General features: G+C 37.6%; 1 protein-coding gene across 1 annotated transcript in view; it reads right to left on the bottom strand.

Moving 5' to 3' along the window:
* CDK19 (cyclin dependent kinase 19) overlaps positions 1-17,842 on the bottom strand; it is a 134,813-nt gene that overhangs the window by 82,341 nt on the left and 34,630 nt on the right. The window contains exon 3 of the mRNA XM_068406935.1: positions 1,200-1,310. Coding sequence (XP_068263036.1) covers positions 1,200-1,310 — 111 coding nt within the window. The remainder of the gene's footprint in view (positions 1-1,199; positions 1,311-17,842) is intronic.

Genomic DNA, 17,842 nt, shown 5'->3' with positions numbered 1-17,842 from the left:
AGTAAATTCATTTGATGCACAAATAAATGCTGTCCATACAGGGTTTTAGCTGCTGCATTCCTATTCATCATCACTTTCACCAGTTGTGAGAAATACACAAACTCTCAGTGTACACTGAACTTTGATGAATAAAAATTTTAAAATACAAAGCTGCTACCCCATAAGAGAAATCAAATTAAATATTTTTTAAGCATATGAAGGGGAATGAAATACCATGACTTTACGTGTTCTGAGCCAGAAGTATCTTTTTGTACGGTCTAAATTTACTTTCTTTCCAGATTACCATTTTGTGTCATTTTCAAGTACATACTCATTAGCTCTTGAGAGCTAAGTACAAAATAAATGAGCAATTTGTCACTAACATTAGTAATAGCAATTTCTATATTACTGAAGCCTTAAAAAGTAATATTGGAATTAATATTGCCACTTCCTCTCCTTGTCAGTATTTTCAAAGGAATTATAAACATACTGATTACTCTTAGTAAGTGTTTGATATCTTTTGGGTTTAAACACAAATCCACGTCCAAGCAACTCACACGTTATCAATAGGTGTGGAGCTTGAATATTGGTATCTGAGTTCAACTCACGATGTCATTGATGTCCACCTCTACAATACATTAAATCAAATCATACCATATGTTGCTGGAAACTTAAAAACAGACATCTAAGTCTCTGCTCCTCTTCCACATAGTGATAGTCCATCAGTAGGCCCAAATTATCAGTGCTTATTTTTTTTTTCCTTATTTTCTTTCCACTCATACTGTCACAAATTCATTGTTTAGAATTAGATGACTGAATGTTGGTCACTTCCATTATATGTTTGTGAGAGGACTCAGTAAAGTAGTCCCTCTCCTTTTTTGTCTTTTTTTTTTTTTTTTTTTTGGTGTGGGTGTGTAAAACTGCAGGGAAAGAAAATATTAAATACATTTCCAAACTCTATTTAGAAGGTCTCAATTTAGGAATGCTTTCTTTAACTCCAATTAAAGCTTGTAGGAAAATTCTTTTAGCTTCAAAATGAAATCTGACTTTAAAAAATTCTACGTAGCCTTTTGCAGGTTTTAAAGTGTACAAAGAACAGGATGACATTTAGACCCTTAATTACAGAGCAAGAAATTTATGCATCTCTGTGCTAGATGAAGGTACGCCACACACGTCAGTTTGAACAAGCTCATATTACACTCGGGGAAATCTGTACTTACCCACAAATCATGTTCAGCATAATCAAACAGCAGCCAAACCTTTCTGTCACTGTGAGAAAGGAAAACCTTCTGCAATGCAATCACGTTAGGGTGCTTCAACTCTCGTAAAAGCTGCAGAGAAACAGAGAAGCTCATGTTATTTCTGTGCTTGTTAAGAAAAGCAAAGACAACAACAAACCAAAACAGGTCTTAGCACAAACAGCAAACAAGGAATCCTAAAACAGGCCCTAGAAGAAGAGCTCCCACTGATTCAGCACATCATCTTCAAAATGTCAAAATCAGGATACACGCAGCCTCCATGGCACGGGCTGCTGTTCTGCCAGCACAGCTGACCACCGCTAGACACCTTTCCCTGTCCCACACTCAGCACACAGCTACCCATCCCACTCACCCTCGGCTTCTGTCTTAAAATAAAAGATGTTATTACACACAAACATAACCGTTCTCTTATCAAAGGTGAACATCATGATTTGAGGATGCCAGAATGAAGCCTGTGCAGTTGGTCCAGTTCTTTGTGTGGACAACACAGTTCTTGATCACCACATAATTATTGTATTACCAATAGTCGTCTTTTGCACTGGATCCCTGCCTCACTTGCCTCCACATCCACAGGGTGGTTGTTCTCAGAACATAAGGCTGTTTTCAAAGAAAAGCTTACCAAAACCATTTTTCTAATGCTTGTTTCAGCTACTATCCTGTAATCCAGAAATAAACCCAAGGTTATTTACTGCTTGCCAGAAAGAAAACCAGGTCTCATGACTAATTAGCCAGCACATTAAAGCAGGCACCGCTGCTGAAGTCATCCTTCTGCCAGATTAAATCAGTCCCAGAAGGAGCTGGGAAGTGGTACTCCCAAAAATATAATTTCCACAAAATCACTTTTTTTCCCCTCCATACTCCAGTCACAAGAATGATTGATCACTTCTGTTTTATCTGAAAATTGCTTGCATCTGCAGCACTAGTACATAAATTGCCAAGAATCAATTTATAATGGCGAAATAGTAAATGGAGTAGGTTCCAAGGCACATTTGAGAGAAATGAATCTTCTTTTTTCACCTTACAGAAAAAGACTCGAGATGTTTGGGGGGGGGGATATGGAAAAGGATTAATTTTAAATTATATTATCATTTGGCAATACAGACATGTGTCAAGAGAAGAGATCTTCTAAAGAATACAGCAAATGAAATAATTTAAATGCTTTTTCTACCATGCAGGAAGTGGTTTTGTCTTTTTGTTTCTTTCTCTCCCTAACACTAAGCATTTCTAGCTGTAAAAGAAAGAAATTCCTTCCTAATGAATTGATCAATAGTCATGGTCATGTATCACTTACAAGATAAGTGACAAAATTATTTTTATTGTAACAAATAAAAACTTGCAGAATTATAAACTAACGAAACCCTAGTGATTAAAATTGCCTCTTCGACATGCATCAAGAGATGTTGCTGTATACCTTGTTGTTAGTTATATTAAAAACTATTTCCCAGTAGGGATTTGATGTGATGCCTCTGCCATTTTTCTTTTCATTTTTAATAGAGTTCTTTTCATTTTAGGACAATTTTAAAACTAGGGGTAGAAAAAAAAAACATTATAGTAGGCACATTTTTTTTTAATTGCTATTATATTTTTCTCAAAGATACTGTTGGCAGCAATAAATTGTTTTCTTTTTTTTTTTTTAAATGAAATAACGCATTCTCTCAAAATAAGTAAAATTTTGCAGTAAGAAAGAGCCAAAGAGAATATAGTTCCATATCAAATTCTAGCATATAATAAACAAGTTAACAGAAATATTATGTAGAGCATAATAGAAAGAATGCCTACAGTGTTGTGCATTATCAGAAAGGTGCTATAAGAAAACGAGACAAGAATGTGTATATTCTGCAGCTCTCAAACACCTCTGCTCCCACCAATCCACACAGATAAACTGCACGTAGCAGTGGTCACCATCTCTCAGAATAACCTGATTAATAAATGAAACCTGAAACCTCTACTTTTCACGCGAGTCATGAAAAAGGATACTTTCATATTAAAGAAAGTGGTAAAATTCTTATCCGAAACAGTGACACACACATTTACAATAAGTAAGTTCTTTCTATTGCATCATTCTCCTCTTTTGATTCAACTTCGTGACACAACAAGCATCCTTATCCAAACCCAGCATTTTTCACGTGATGGAACCAAACTATTACTGGTATGATCTTAAACACTGTTTTTTGTAAAAAAGAAAAATAAGAACATGAGTGAGAAATCATTACGTTAGTTTTATACTACACATGTTTCTAACAGAGAACGTCTGTATCTGACCTGAAGCTGAAGAACAGAGCACTCTAAGGCCAACAAACAATCTCTGCAAAGTTCCCAGCCTTTATTTTCCAGCTGCTGGATGACCAGTTACAGTCGCAGCCGTAGATGGCAAGAGCTCCCACCAAACTAACAAAGTCTGCCTACGCAGCTTACAGACACACTCTCTACCCGCCTGCTTCTCAAGTCTGCTCTGATCAGAAAAGCCAGCAATTTTTCTAAACCCTATTGTAAATGAACATGTGAAAAGCAATAAGGTTATTTTTAAAGTTGTAATCTAGAAGATGCCGAGATGTTCCAGATACCTTAATCATAGGGGCTACAGCAGCCTTATAAATAACAATGTATGTTTTTCTCCCAAGAGAAGCAGGTACAAAGCAAAACATTTAAACATTTCAGAGACATGAATGCTTACCAAAACACATCTTCTCTAACAGTTATATTTAAGAGGATACTCGTAATTTATACAGAATATTTATGGACTTGATTCCCTGACTTAAACTCATTCTGTAGCTATGTAGGCACCGATCAATATTAAAAACTAGACTGAAAACTTGTCAAATCATCTTGTTCCATCTAACCGTGTTTAACAGAAAATACTGACAAGTTATTATTAAGAATATTTAAATAAGCTTTTGTGCTATCAATTCTGTACTCTAACAGATTAACAGATTTATTAATTAAGGAGGAAGACAACCCATTTTATGTTATTCTCATCTATCTATTTTAAGTGAATGCTTTAGCACTTATAGATAGTAATTTTGGAAGTGCTTTTGTAGTTTTAGTAAACAATGGACCTTTATACCTTTTTCTTCTTCTACCAAGCCACAACCCTAATATAACAGGAGGCCATAATAAATTTCATGTAAAATAGAAAGCTGCAAATGGAAAGAAGCAGTGCACATCCAAACCAGAACGGTTTTAAAGGCTTTTTTACATTCTGGCCGTTGAGACTACAGGTGCCGCAGCAGCCAGCGCTTCAGCAGTGGGAGCCAGACTAAGGAAACGTTGACTCTGGAGTCCAAGGCACTGGATCAAGAACGGAAGCTCTGCTCTAGCTACACTGGGCTTGCAGCGGTGCTGGACACCAACTAGACAAGATCAGAAACTATAGCTTAGGGTGCAAGTGACTAGCACGAGTCATGAACAGAAATGTTGGTCAGATTTATGTCTAAAAATAACCTCATCTAGAGACAGACAACAGCAGAAGAGAGGGTGACCACAGGGACCGAACTGATGTTACTCACAGGTACATAAAGAGTAGAGATGAGGGGAGTCATTGAAAAAAACACTGGAAAGATGTGATCAGTAAGGAATACAGGGCAGAAACAAATATACAGCTATGGAAATCAAGAGACAGAAAATTTGAGACAAGTGTTTTAAAGACAAGTATTGATCTAAGGTTTAGCTAAAAAGAAATCAGAGACTTCTGAAACAATATTTCCATTAAAGCAGACAAGTGGAAACCAATAATGTGAAAACACGGGGACGTATTTAAAGCTACTTGCATCACGGTTGTATCAAATACCTACCCTAAAGACTTCTATGTTTGACTACAATTTTGTCAATATTTAACTTCTACACCAACCACCTAACTGTATTGTCATTAATTTTTGTCTAAACGGCTTCAAAATCATATATTGCTTTAAAGGATGTCAGGGTAGCACCTAGTTCTTCAGCTAACCCTAATCTTGAAAAAAAAGACGTAACTCATCTAATGTTGGATTTGCCATTTTTGCTTTGCTGCTAGGGCTGGGGGTTCCTATTGCCTTTGTGCAGGCTAAGAATGAACCTGACTTCAAATTCTTTGAACAAGGGAGCAGAAGAACTAATTTTTAAATATGTTGTCCAAATAGGAGATATAGGGCAGAAGGAAAAAAAAAAGTGTCGTAAGACTACAGTTAGGTAAGACTTTAGCTTAGTCTAATGGCTTACCTTCCTGTTTCACCCTTCCACTGCTCCCTTTATTAGCTGTCACATGCCATATATGTCTTACCAGTTAAGCCATGCACCTTTTTCTCAAATGTCTGTACATTCATTCATCACCATAAACACGTTTCACAAAAGTGCATTTTAGCCATACCTAGAATCCCAAGGACAACTTCAGAGACATGGTAAATCATTGTCTACAGCTTTTCTGCACCACAGATTGCCGTATAAGCTTTAAACATACGAAACCGATAAATGAAACGTAATACCAATACTATTTTTCTCAGGTCTCGTGCAGAAGTAAATCAGTTTGGAGACTTGGTTAATTCAAGTCTAAAGTTAAAAAGAAGAAATTAATAAACTGTCCTAGTGATGCAAAGATTCCAGTGTACTTGACAACATCTTATTACAGGATAACAACCTTAATGTAAAAAGGATCTGCAACTGCTGGAATTTATTACTAAGTGAACACAGCATCATATTTTAATAGTACTTTAGCTTATTGTTCCTCTAAAATTTAAGTTCCAGCATATCCAACTTGCAGTAAAATGCTAATAAAAACCTGTCTCTCAGGTGAGTTACAGCACATTTCTCTCTTCGTAACAGCATACAAAGCAGTTTAGGCAGAAAGTCATTGCGCAGGACATCATTCTGAATTGTCAACATCCGTGCAACTTTGCCTGTCCTGTACAATGGCTTTCTTCTAAACATATTAGATTTTTTTTTTAATTGTTCTTCTGGTCAAGAGAATTGTACAAGCATCTTTGCTCATCACAGTTCTTAGTTGATGCCACAATCTCAAATTTTAAAATGCTGCATTGGATAGCCCAAATAGCATGAAACAACTTGTAGGATTCCATGCAGCTACACACTACACGCAGAACTGATAGCAACTTCTTCTGCTGTCTGACAAGTTCTCTCACAAGGGACACTGAGCATTTCCCTCACAAATGAATGTCTCTTATATCAGGGGAGGGGTTGGGGTCATGATGGGAAAGCCTCTGATGCCTGAGAAAAAGTTAAGTTGGCAACAGAATGGGTATAGAAGCTTGAAGCATTGGAAATGTAAAGTGTCAGTGGTCAAGCTGAGTTAGACTTTGCATGGAAAGTTAAAATAAAGAGTAAAGATTCTCTAGCCAGAGAAGAAGCACAAGAGAGTGCACAAGCACAAGAATAAAAAAAAAAAGTGGGATATAATATAGTTTAAAGACAAAAATAAAAATCTTAAATATTTTACCTCAGGTTTTAATGACAGCTACGATACTGATCATGGAAAGAATGAACACACGCATAATAAAAATGCCTCACGTTTAAGAAAGTGAAAATTAACACAAGTCAGATATAAGCAGAACTCAGAGGTGGCATCACATGATTAGCAAATACAGTACATACATTTATAAAGGGGACAGGGAAAGGAGACAAGGCGTTTGCAGACCTGTTAATCCAAAGCATGCAAAAACCCATTTTGAAATGACGAATATAAAGAAAAACGTGTTAAAAACAAACTATACTGATTTTCTTCTCTGATAATTGTTTTGCTACACAAGCAAAAGATCTGTGTTCAAATTTCAGCTTTATAATAGCATTAAGTACTTCACCAGATGGGAAAGATGACAACTGGAAGAAGTTTGAGGTGAGCAAGAAACTACCTAAAAAGGCAGCTGATGATGGAAAACATTTCAAGCTAAAATAGTTCTATATATTAACTATTTGGAGAGCTACCAAAGAATAGGTATTGTGATTATTAATAAAACACATCTTAGCATCAAAATTACGAGTGTGAATGAAATTATCTGATCAAATAAAGGTAACATTCCCTTGAAGAAGGGAAGAAGCATGAAGCATGAAGAAAAGGGGTGTGATAATACATCATCTTCTATGAGACTTCATTCTATGACTGAGTAAACAAAGGGTAACAGAAATGGGATGAAATTAACAGCACAAAATCTGAATTCATGCACTTAGAAACTAACCAAGAATTTCTACCACAGACTGACAAGTCATGAGGTACAAGTGACAAAAAGGTAGAACTGATTACTATAAAACAACAAAGAAAATTAAGAGAGTAAATCTGATATTAGATATATTAGTTGAGGTATTTACAAGAGAGAAAGGGATGTATTGATATCAATGCACAAAAGGTTTCTGTGATATATTTTTGAAATACTATACGTTGTTTTCTTTACCTATGCTCAAACATCTCCCCTTCCACATGCACACAAAAAGATGAACTCGCCCTGAAAGAGGCAAAGGGTGACCAAAGGACCAAACAATCTACAACAGGGAAGAACAAGCTTGCTCAGTTACTGTAACTGATCAAACATTGAAAGGAAGTAAGATTGATACCCACTAAAATACAAAGGCCTGAGCACCAAAGATGAAAGACGTAATTACACTAAATGACAATCACGGTTCAAGAACAAACAGATACAACTGATAAGAGATAAATTTACCCTGCAAGATGGCATCTCGTGAACAGGAAGGATCAGGAATAGCTTCTCAATAGCACGGAAAACAGCGTATCTCATTTGCAGCTTGATCATCATAGTCAGACTGTACATTCCTCAAAGAAATAACTCTTGCACAAAAATACTTTTTCACCATAGGATGAATAATGCTTTCTAGCCACCACCTACAAAAGCAGGGTGAGGACAGAAACTTTCATTTCACTGTGCACAGAAACCTAAGAAAAAACAGAGAAAACAGGAAGACAAACACTGCTCTCACTACTTACACTAGTAAATCTTGCAGTAAACATGTATTTCTGTGTCAGCAATGACAAAACCCGTAATCATCTTCAGAAATTTATTCTGAGGCCAATCTCATCTGAGAGGTGTTCCTATCTTTCACACAGTTTAGTCCAGTCTTTTGATCTACGTAGTTAAACTGATCTGGAACAACCTTGGTAGTTTCTTTGATGGAAATGCACTCTGTAATGCATTTAACCGTTTTCAAGGTTAGAATAAAAACCTTTAACAGGCAGAGATGTGGATCACGAAGTCACAGGAAAGACCAAAGCACGAGCCTGATTGCTCATAAATGCAATTATACAGTGTAGAATTTTAAAGCTGCATCTTGTGTGATGAATATATTCAAAGTCTCTAGGGTCACTGAAGCTGGTTTTAAACTGAAGCTGGAGTTTTCAAAGGAACATAAAGATCATCATTTTACTCCTTCAGAAGCTCTTTAAAAATTCCAACTTATTTAGATGTTATTAATCAAGACTAGATCCTCTCCTCTGTGTTATTAATTTATCCTTTCCACATAGACCCTCTGATGCCTATTGTCATATTGAGCTCATGCTGCAGCTTTTCCCCAAGGCAGGTATATACGGGCCTCTCAAAATAAAACCAGTCAGCTATTAATTTTATTAAGCTTGTAAGAACAATCCTTTGCTAACTGTGCTACAGGTCTCAAAATTATCAAGAAGAAGAAAAGAGAGGGGGAACTGAAACTGCGTACCACATTAAAAAACTACTCAAAATTCAGCTTTGTTTAGTGAGACAATTGATTCTCGAGTTTGAGATTTTCCAATTTGGCTTCCTGTTTCTAGTTGGAGAAATTCCACCTACAGAGTTACTGGATAACTGACATACCAAAGAAAAAAAAAAATGTCTTTACCTAGTAACAGCTTCAAACTGAGCAGATATGGAGGGTTCGTTTATCAGTCCTTCCAGATGCAAGCTGTCTGTGGCTGGCACATGTATAAGAGGTCTCAAAAACATGTAGGCAACAAAAATGGACAGGGATACATATACACACACATAAAAAAAAGAAACTGCCCAAAGAACCTAAAAAGAAAGGTAAAAGTTTAAGTGGCAGCTTAAGCTCTGCTTCAGAGAGGACATATTCTTTGTATACTGGTCCTTGGACAGATTTTGGGACGCAAAACCAAGTAGAGGAGGCAGACTGAAATACCAAAAATTAACAACTGCTGCTTTTACATGAACTGCTAGGAACGCTGCCTCAGTTTACAAGGCATACACCAAATTAAGCTAAAATATTTTAAAGCAGGAGTCCAAGCAGACTTTCTTCTTGCCTCTAATTCTCCTATACAAGCACCCAATTTTCATCAGTTTTATCCCAAGCAGTCCTTCATATTGAAACATCCCCCCAAGTCTGCTCTACACGTCCTTTAACCTTCTCCTTTCTTTATACTTCCACCTCTCTAAAGCACACAGCCTCCAAAATGTGAGGGCTCCAAACTCCCACAAGATAAAGTATGTTTTAAAAAATAAATAGGTAAAAAGACACCAAACAGAATCTAGCCAGTAAATTGCCAAATGTCAGGACAGGAAGAGGACAAAAATCTGCCCCACCCTCCTCCTATGACAAGGATAAAGAAAGTATTTATTCTATAAATGTTTTCATTTTGGGAGTTGAAAATAGTCTGGCATTGCTAAATAACATTATTATTCTGAAACAAAAGCTTGGCAAAAGGCTTTTCATAAGTATTATGTTTTAACTAAAATAAAGGAATAGAAACTAGGGTAACTGCATTTTTAATTCTTGAGGTTCCCAGCAAAAGAAAATAAAGTAACTTTAGCATTTTCTTGAAGAACATAGGCAGAAATACAAGTATAATGATTCTTTCCATTTCTTAGTTACCGATATGGTATATACCATGGCACAGACTTTCAAACAGAAAGACAGAACTATTGTAAAATTACTTCCAAAACAAGAAAATTTTTAATTTTTAATACAACTATACAAGGAAATGCCAACGTTAAGATCATACAATATCAACTTAGCTCCAGTTGATATTAAATATATCATTTATTTTCATATCTTTTCTATAAAATACGTGTGAATTATTATTGAATTTCTGCATCTTCCTAAAGGAAACCTTGTTTCCTTCAGGACGTTCGAATTCTACGCTTTCTCTTGAGTTAAAGGCAGCTCTGTAGTCAAATTTGGTCAGTCTGACAGAGATTTAATGATAACCATTTTCCTCCCAATTGAAAGGTATAGAGAAGTTTAAGCTCTGTCTCTCTCAACAGAGATTATAACCATTTTCCTCCCAATTGAAAGGTATAGAGAAGTTTAAGCTCTGTCTCTCTCAACAGAGATTTTTTTTCAGTTGACTAGAAATTTCTTCCGCTACTGAGAAGATAAAGAAATTTCCCATCAAACTAACAAAGACTCTTAAACCTAAAGCTATATTAGTACAGTCTTTACAATGGGGGGGGGACGGGGGGGGCGACACGCCAGTTCACTAATATATCTTTAAAATTCAGAAGTAGCATCATATAATTCCACAAACCTATGCATTCAGTCTGGGTTTTTAAACTGCAACTATTTTTCTCTTGCAGTGCTTATTCTAACATTTCTGCACGTTTCTGATTTCCTGGCAACCAGTTACCACCTTGCTCTTGCACTGTATCTCACAGAGAATAAACAGTGATGGCAACTGAGGTTTTCCAAAACCCTTGTAGAAGGGCAACTAACAAGACTAGACATCAATTCTGATCAATCGTCCATTTTTCAAAGCAGGTTTTACTCTGAAAAAAGACTTCAGAAAGATAGACGTTATATGAACCAGAGTAAGAGGAAGGGTTTTAACAAAAGAATGGCCAAAAAGTATGGTTTTCCAACCTCACCATAATTAATTATGGCACCATAGTGATGCACCTCTCAAGAGGTAATAAATTTCTAACCTATGCAAAGGATTGTGCAGTGATTGCAATGCTATCCTGAAAAGAATTCCCATAGAAAACATTCTTACAATCTATTTTCCCACTTTATTCCTAAAGTTTACTTATTATCTCCTCTACTTAACTGACTTTTTGATTAATGTTTTTATTATTAAATCAAATTTTCATTTAAAATCTAGATCTTGAAAAAACTTCCATCCAGCAACTTCTTGTATCCTACTAGTGATAATGACCAAACTTCCAACTTGATAAATATGTCTGTTGGACTCAGAGAAAAGTGTAATTATGCACCTCTGCTTTTGATCCTGAAGTTCACTATCATATGATATGAAAATTTCCCAGGTTTGCTTTTATATAGACCCAGAGCACATCAGGGATGACAACGCTGAGCTGCTCAACACCCCTCTCACACCTATACCCAAGATCCAAAATCTCTGCCGAAACCACCTGTAAAATTCAATCAGTGAGGGGTTCTCTCAGATGATATCTAACAGACTTGGCTCTGTAACAAATTGGCTGGCAGACTGCCAGCATCTCCTCTTAATCTGACAGCTCAATAACCAAAGCACTCCCACCAAGTGGCAAACCTGGCTTCAGTCTTCTCCACTGCTCTGACCTGCTGAATGGAAGGGGCACAGTGCCTGAAAGGACACAGCTCAAGCACAAAAGACTTAAGGACACTATTCCAAGTAAATAGAGGTGAATCCCTGCAGCCTGAAGGAAGGTATCCCAGCCCTGGAAAGAGCCAAGAAAGGTTGCATACATCATGTAACTTAAATCCTACATGACTTCTCAAGTGTGCATGCTGAATGTTACAAATCCAACTCCAGAATTTAACTCTACCCTGGCTTTGGAAAGGACTTGGTGTATTATTCAACGTCAAAGAATATGATGCTGCTGAGTACTGTCACATCCAAGTCCTCAACTTGCATACAACTATTTCTCCAATACAAACATACACAGGAATATAAAACAAGTGTTATAATTAGCCAACAGTCTAACAATAATTTAGAATTTCCAATAGCATATTAAAAAGGCACTCTTCTCATAATACAAAGTATTAATCCAACACTCTCCTGTGACTCAAAACTGTTTGAAAAAAAATCAATGATGGCTTAACTTTGTATCCACAGGTGGTATGCTAGATCAGATATTAGCTATCCTGCAGTCAGCCTGAAGCCAGCATAAAGTCCATGCTCTGAGAAACTCAAAAGAAATTAAATCAAGTGCCTATGCCCTAATCTGGACCAAACACTGATGGCTGATGCAGCAACACAACAGCAGCCTCCAGTTAGGATACAATTCTGTTAGGTCCTGCTTCCATGATGCTGAATCACAGAAATAGTAGATTTGTCAGGGAGGAATAATATAACCTTGTAGATCGCACTAAGTCTTCAGTGAGAGTGCTATGTAACATAAATTGTATGTACTTTAGCATTTCAGGATTAAAAGAAAAATTTACCTATGTACAGTTAGTGAGAAAAAAGAAAAAAAAAGGAGCTAATGATTATTCTTCATATGTACTTACTCCAGACTGGGAGGCAGGAATTTAGATATATAATTTATAGTTCAAGTCTTCTTTAAATGGCAAATTAAATCAAATCAGAGGTATGGATTCAAAACATACCAAGCACATGAAACCTCTGTTCCTGATGGGAATCAAGTTAAAGCTGCTTTAGTTCTGAATGGCAGCATCCATTAAAGTTTGATGTACTTAAACTGATCTGCTTTAATGTCTTACTTCTAGTTAAACAAGCTAATAGACAAGCCTATAGTTGCAAGTATAAATTGAGTCTAATAGCACGCTCCAAGGGAGAAATGCACCTGCAGACTGGAGGAGAGAATGTGAGTGTTTTTTGGTTCTTAACTTTCTTTCATTAACTTGGGTCTGTTTAAAATAGCAAAAGTTTTGCACATAGTTTTACAATCAGGTTTCTTGTATACTGTTTCAGGATAAGATTCATTTAAGAACATTACTCTTCCAGAGCTTTTACTGAAGAATTATAGAAGTAATCAGTCTGTTAACAGTTATTTACAACAAATTCAGCATTTCACTGAAATGTGTTCTAGCACAATTGTGTTCTAGCACAAGGCTAGAACATTCTTAGCATTTATTAACACAATTACCCATTAAATTGATTCTGCTTTTGCTCATAGGTTTTAACTTTTTACCCAAATTTTCTGCAATCTTTTTAGCCACACGTTAGACAAATCTAATGTGTGAAGCAAGCTAAAACAAGGTGTTCACTGGCGGTCTCCCAAGTCATTAAACACCTACCACAAGATTCCTCTCATACTCTCAGGATCAGACTGCAACTGGATAAAAAAGTCAGTTTGTAATCTAAAGCCTGCTATTTCCTCATTCTTCTATTAAATATGAAAAATTCTTGAATGAGGCAATGAATACAGCAAAACCAGTATTGCCTCCAATAAGGACCAATACGGTTTGGGAAGGCTCAAAAGGTGGTTTAACGTAATTCACAAAATTTGGTGAGCAAAGAGAGAAAAATATAAACAAGATTTGGTAAATATGCTCTTATGGCAACCCATAAGGACTCAGAACAACATCAGTTTTGTGAGAGAGGTTTTCAAACAACAGTAGGTAATAAGATGAAGAAACTAGTAACTAGTAAAAACTAGTAACTGGTTAATATTTACCACCACGAGAGGTTAGGCATGTGGCATTCTGCATTTAATCTTCCACTGAATATAACCTTTCTCTAAAGTAACTTTTACTGCAAGCAAATGGATACTGAACTGACTTTTTGCCCAAGGCAGCAAAAGCCATGTAGCCTTGAAAACAACATACCATGAACACTCACGTTAGACTTTCTTCCTGAGAACTGAGTGCAGATACTGTTCCAGATACTATGCAGAAATGAGTAACTGGAAGTCACTCTCAAGACCTGCAACAGAACTCTTCCAGACCTGGTGTATCTCATTAAGCATGCAATTAGCAGTAGCAAATAACATTTTTATAATCCCTGCCAAAACGACAGAGTTCATTTGTGTGCATCTTCCTTCTGGAATAATAACTTCAGACTGCCTGGAGAAAAAGAGATACATCTTTTAGAAGTTAGGAAAATTTCTTACACAATTATGCCATCACCCACTACTAAGCATCCCCAAAACTACAGCAAGCCTCTTGCATGTTTGTTGCTCCTAACTTTACCAAACTAATTGTTTGGGCTGAGATTTTCCAGTCTGGGCACTAGTGAACATCTGACTGTTCACATAAACCATTTAACAATTTACAGGAACACCACTGAGGACAACACATGTAATACATCTATGTTCCTATTCAAAGATGCAAAAGCTGCTGCACTTGACTCAGACTCAAGACTCATTTCACCTCTGCTTACTGTCCTGCCCCTGATGTAGCTGAGGCAAACACTGAGGAAAAGAGAACATCAAGCAGCGTGCAGACAGTACAAGCCTTTCGTGGTATGAGCAGTCAGCTTCCAGCAAGCCATCAGATCAGGGTCTTGAGAACCAGTTTAAACCAAGGCCCTTCACTGGTTTTGTGCATTTGCTCAGCCCACAACCGCATTCCTGCTCGCCAACTTAGTCCTACCTCTGGACTCTACAAGATAGGGACCTGTGTTTCAAAATCAGGTTGTACTGGGGGAAGATTGGCTATCTTCCTTCAGTTGCCCTAGTTCTTCTGTTCTGATAAACACTGAATAACAATTCCCTGATCAACTTTTCCATATAAGTCAGTGATTTTAGACCTCCCGCACCTTCCTTCAGCTTCCCCTCCTTCCAACCCACAGATTCCCAGTCTATTTTGTCTGTTCATACAGAAGCAGTTGTGTATCACCAGCTTTCTTGTCTCCCCTTCTCTTTACCTTTTCTAGTGCTACTGTATCCTTTCTGAGGTGGAAAGGCATCAGGACGGCAGATAGACACTCAAGGTCTGAACGCACTAGGGATTTATGAGTCTGGTCTGCTCTCAGGTCTTGACTTCAGTAGTTCACTTTAAAGTCATTCTACTGACTTTGAATTTGCCTTTTTGACTGTTCCAAAACTTGGAGCTGTTTCCAGAAGAATAGTCATGAAGATTCAAAGATTCTCGCCCAGCCCTCAACCTGCACCAGAGTAATGGTCGTTCAAGAAGCCATCTCTGTCTGTAAATAGCTAGGGTTGTTTCTTTCCCATTTCCACTACATTAAAATTCAATGCTGATAGATGCAAACATAATTTTATCACACAAGCTGCTCAGTATTATGAGATAGTTTTCACTTCTGCACAGGTTAGCAAAGAAACAAAACCAGGGTAAGCAATTTTGTATCATCAAACTGTCATCTGATGCTTCACTTTCCCTTGGGGGAAAAAATGTTATTTGCGCATACTCTGTAGAAATGGACTTAAGAGACCTTTAGAGCTGTTAAATGATGCATGTCAGAGACAGCTCTGGCACTAAAACAAAGGAGATCATTTCCTCCATTTTTCTCCTGCTTAATACAGTCCCTGAGGAGAAGGCTGACTTCTTCTGGGGCAAGAGACATGAAACCCACTTCAGAAAGAGGAGAGGTAGGAAGAAGGTAAAGGAAGAGTCAGTCAGGAGAACCATCCCAGGGAGAAGGAAACCAGCGTGGCAGCCAGCAAGAGGAGAGGGACACAGTCTGCAGCTTACAGGCTGCTCTACTCAGCAACGTCGGGAGCGGGAGGAACAGCAGAGCTGGAATCAGCAGTGAGGAGACACCTGAGACCTTGGAGAAGGACACTAGAAAAAAGACTAGACCAAGGGAGAGGGATACATGGACTACAATAGTGTATCACTTGTGAGGAGTGCGACTGGCTGTGGAAACAGAAGGGAAGAGGGGAAAAAAAGGGGGACACTAGCAAAGCTGAAGAGGGAAAAAACGGTGTTGGTAAGGCAAGGAGTGGGAAACGGGACAAAGAGTATAAAAAGGAATTAACTAAGTAGGAAAAACAAGACTGAGGCAAACAGACTAGTGGAGGGGAAAGCAAAGGGCAAATATAGGAAATGTCAAGGAGGAAGAGATGCACAGGAAAGTGTCCAACACAGCAAACACCCCTCCTAATCTTGGCACAAAGTCCAGAGGCCCACCAACCCTCCGGCAAAAGTGCCCTCCTCTTCTCCTCTTTTAAGCGTTAGTTCCCGTGAAAGTAAGGTTACTTAAGATGGCAGGGTAATGTCTGTGTTGTGAGCAGAATGTCGGAAAGGAGAAAACGAGGCATAAGGGAATGGAACCATTGCAGAGAAAAGAAGGGGCATAAGGAAGAACTTTCTATTTTCAAGGATAGAAAATGGAAAAATATATAGTACCTGTCAAATTCTTTTATCCTTTCAGCATGACCTTCAGGAATAACATCAGTCAGATTTGTATGAAAAGGGAAGGCAGGAAAAGAGGAGGGGTCAAAGAGTATGTCAAGGGTGGTGAAAAGAACCTGGGACTGGCGATATGTGATACTATTAAACTGTAAAAATGGAGAAAACTCTCCTGAAAGCAGGTGAAAGATCTGCAGAAGCTGATTGCAAGATTTTATTATAAGCACTCTAGCGCACAAAAGAAGCAGCAAAAGTAGTAAATATTGCTGCTGACAGACCCTGTGATAGAATAGGGAAACGCGAGGAGAATCAAGAAGTGTACCAACAGAAGAAAAGCAAGCAGGAACAAGAGGATATGAGAAGTCACAAATACTTACACACCAGATATCATAAGGAAGTCTAAGCAACAGAATACGAAGGATTCTGATACAAAGAAGAAACTGTACAACAAAGCAAAGGTTTAGAAAAGGAATTAGACACAATAGCGTTTGAAAAGAACAAAAGAGCAGCTCCGCTAGTGAACACGAAGATTTAAGTAGTATTGCCCCTGACTGAAAAGGCAAACACAAACTAATACATACAGCTAAGCGACCAGATGCATCATCTGCATTAAATTACAGAGGATGAATGCAGAAGAGTTCACAGAAAGAGAGCCAGAAGCCAGAGTCAGAGGAAGGTTGACAAGCAAAAGATTAGAAGTTGCATGCAAGTAGCCTGGTAAAAAGGATTAAAACACCCTACAAATAATATTTTTTTCCTACTCAGACCGCAAATGTTTTACAACGGTTATTGAAATAACTGAATGTAATAAGACATTTTGTCCCAATCAACATGTCACTACCATACAATAGGATAACTCAGCCAAATAATCTAAGAAGTGCAACACGCACTTTGTTTCTATTCATTATGACATTTTCCAGTTAGATAAAAATCAAAACAGCACATCCTTTATTGGAGCCGATAAAAAGAGAGTAGGTCAAGGATTCTTCCTTTATCCTATTATTTTCAAGACAGAAAACATGTTTTTGCAATGCCCTACCTAAAAAACATAGAATAGACCTTTTATATTTGGCAAGAAGCACGGAAAAGTTCAGGCAAGGGGCCAGATGTTTTGTTAAAATGCATAATGGTATGGCTTAGCTTTGCTGAGAACCCACAAACAGTACCCTGAGAATCTGGTCCCAGAGCCCTCTCTTCTTACTTAATACCCAATATCAGATTCTATCCCAAAGGTATAAAAACGTATTTACATACACACCTCCCCCCAAATCTCTTACGAAAGACAAGAGCACATCCTATGCTGTAGACTACACTAATCTCCCAGGAAGACAAAGCTACATCCATAAGCAAGATAAATACTTTAATTCATACATGAAGTTACTTTAGCACAACCTTTTGTAAAAACAAAGCACACTGCTGATGAGTGCTGCAGTGAGAGAGCTCGGGCACTCCTTGTTCCACACTGT

Source organism: Nyctibius grandis, chromosome 1 (assembly GCF_013368605.1).
Source record: "Nyctibius grandis isolate bNycGra1 chromosome 1, bNycGra1.pri, whole genome shotgun sequence".
Taxonomy (NCBI): domain Eukaryota; kingdom Metazoa; phylum Chordata; class Aves; order Nyctibiiformes; family Nyctibiidae; genus Nyctibius; species Nyctibius grandis.
Note: the sequence above shows the minus strand (reverse complement) of the source record. Positions and strands in the feature narration are given on the sequence as shown.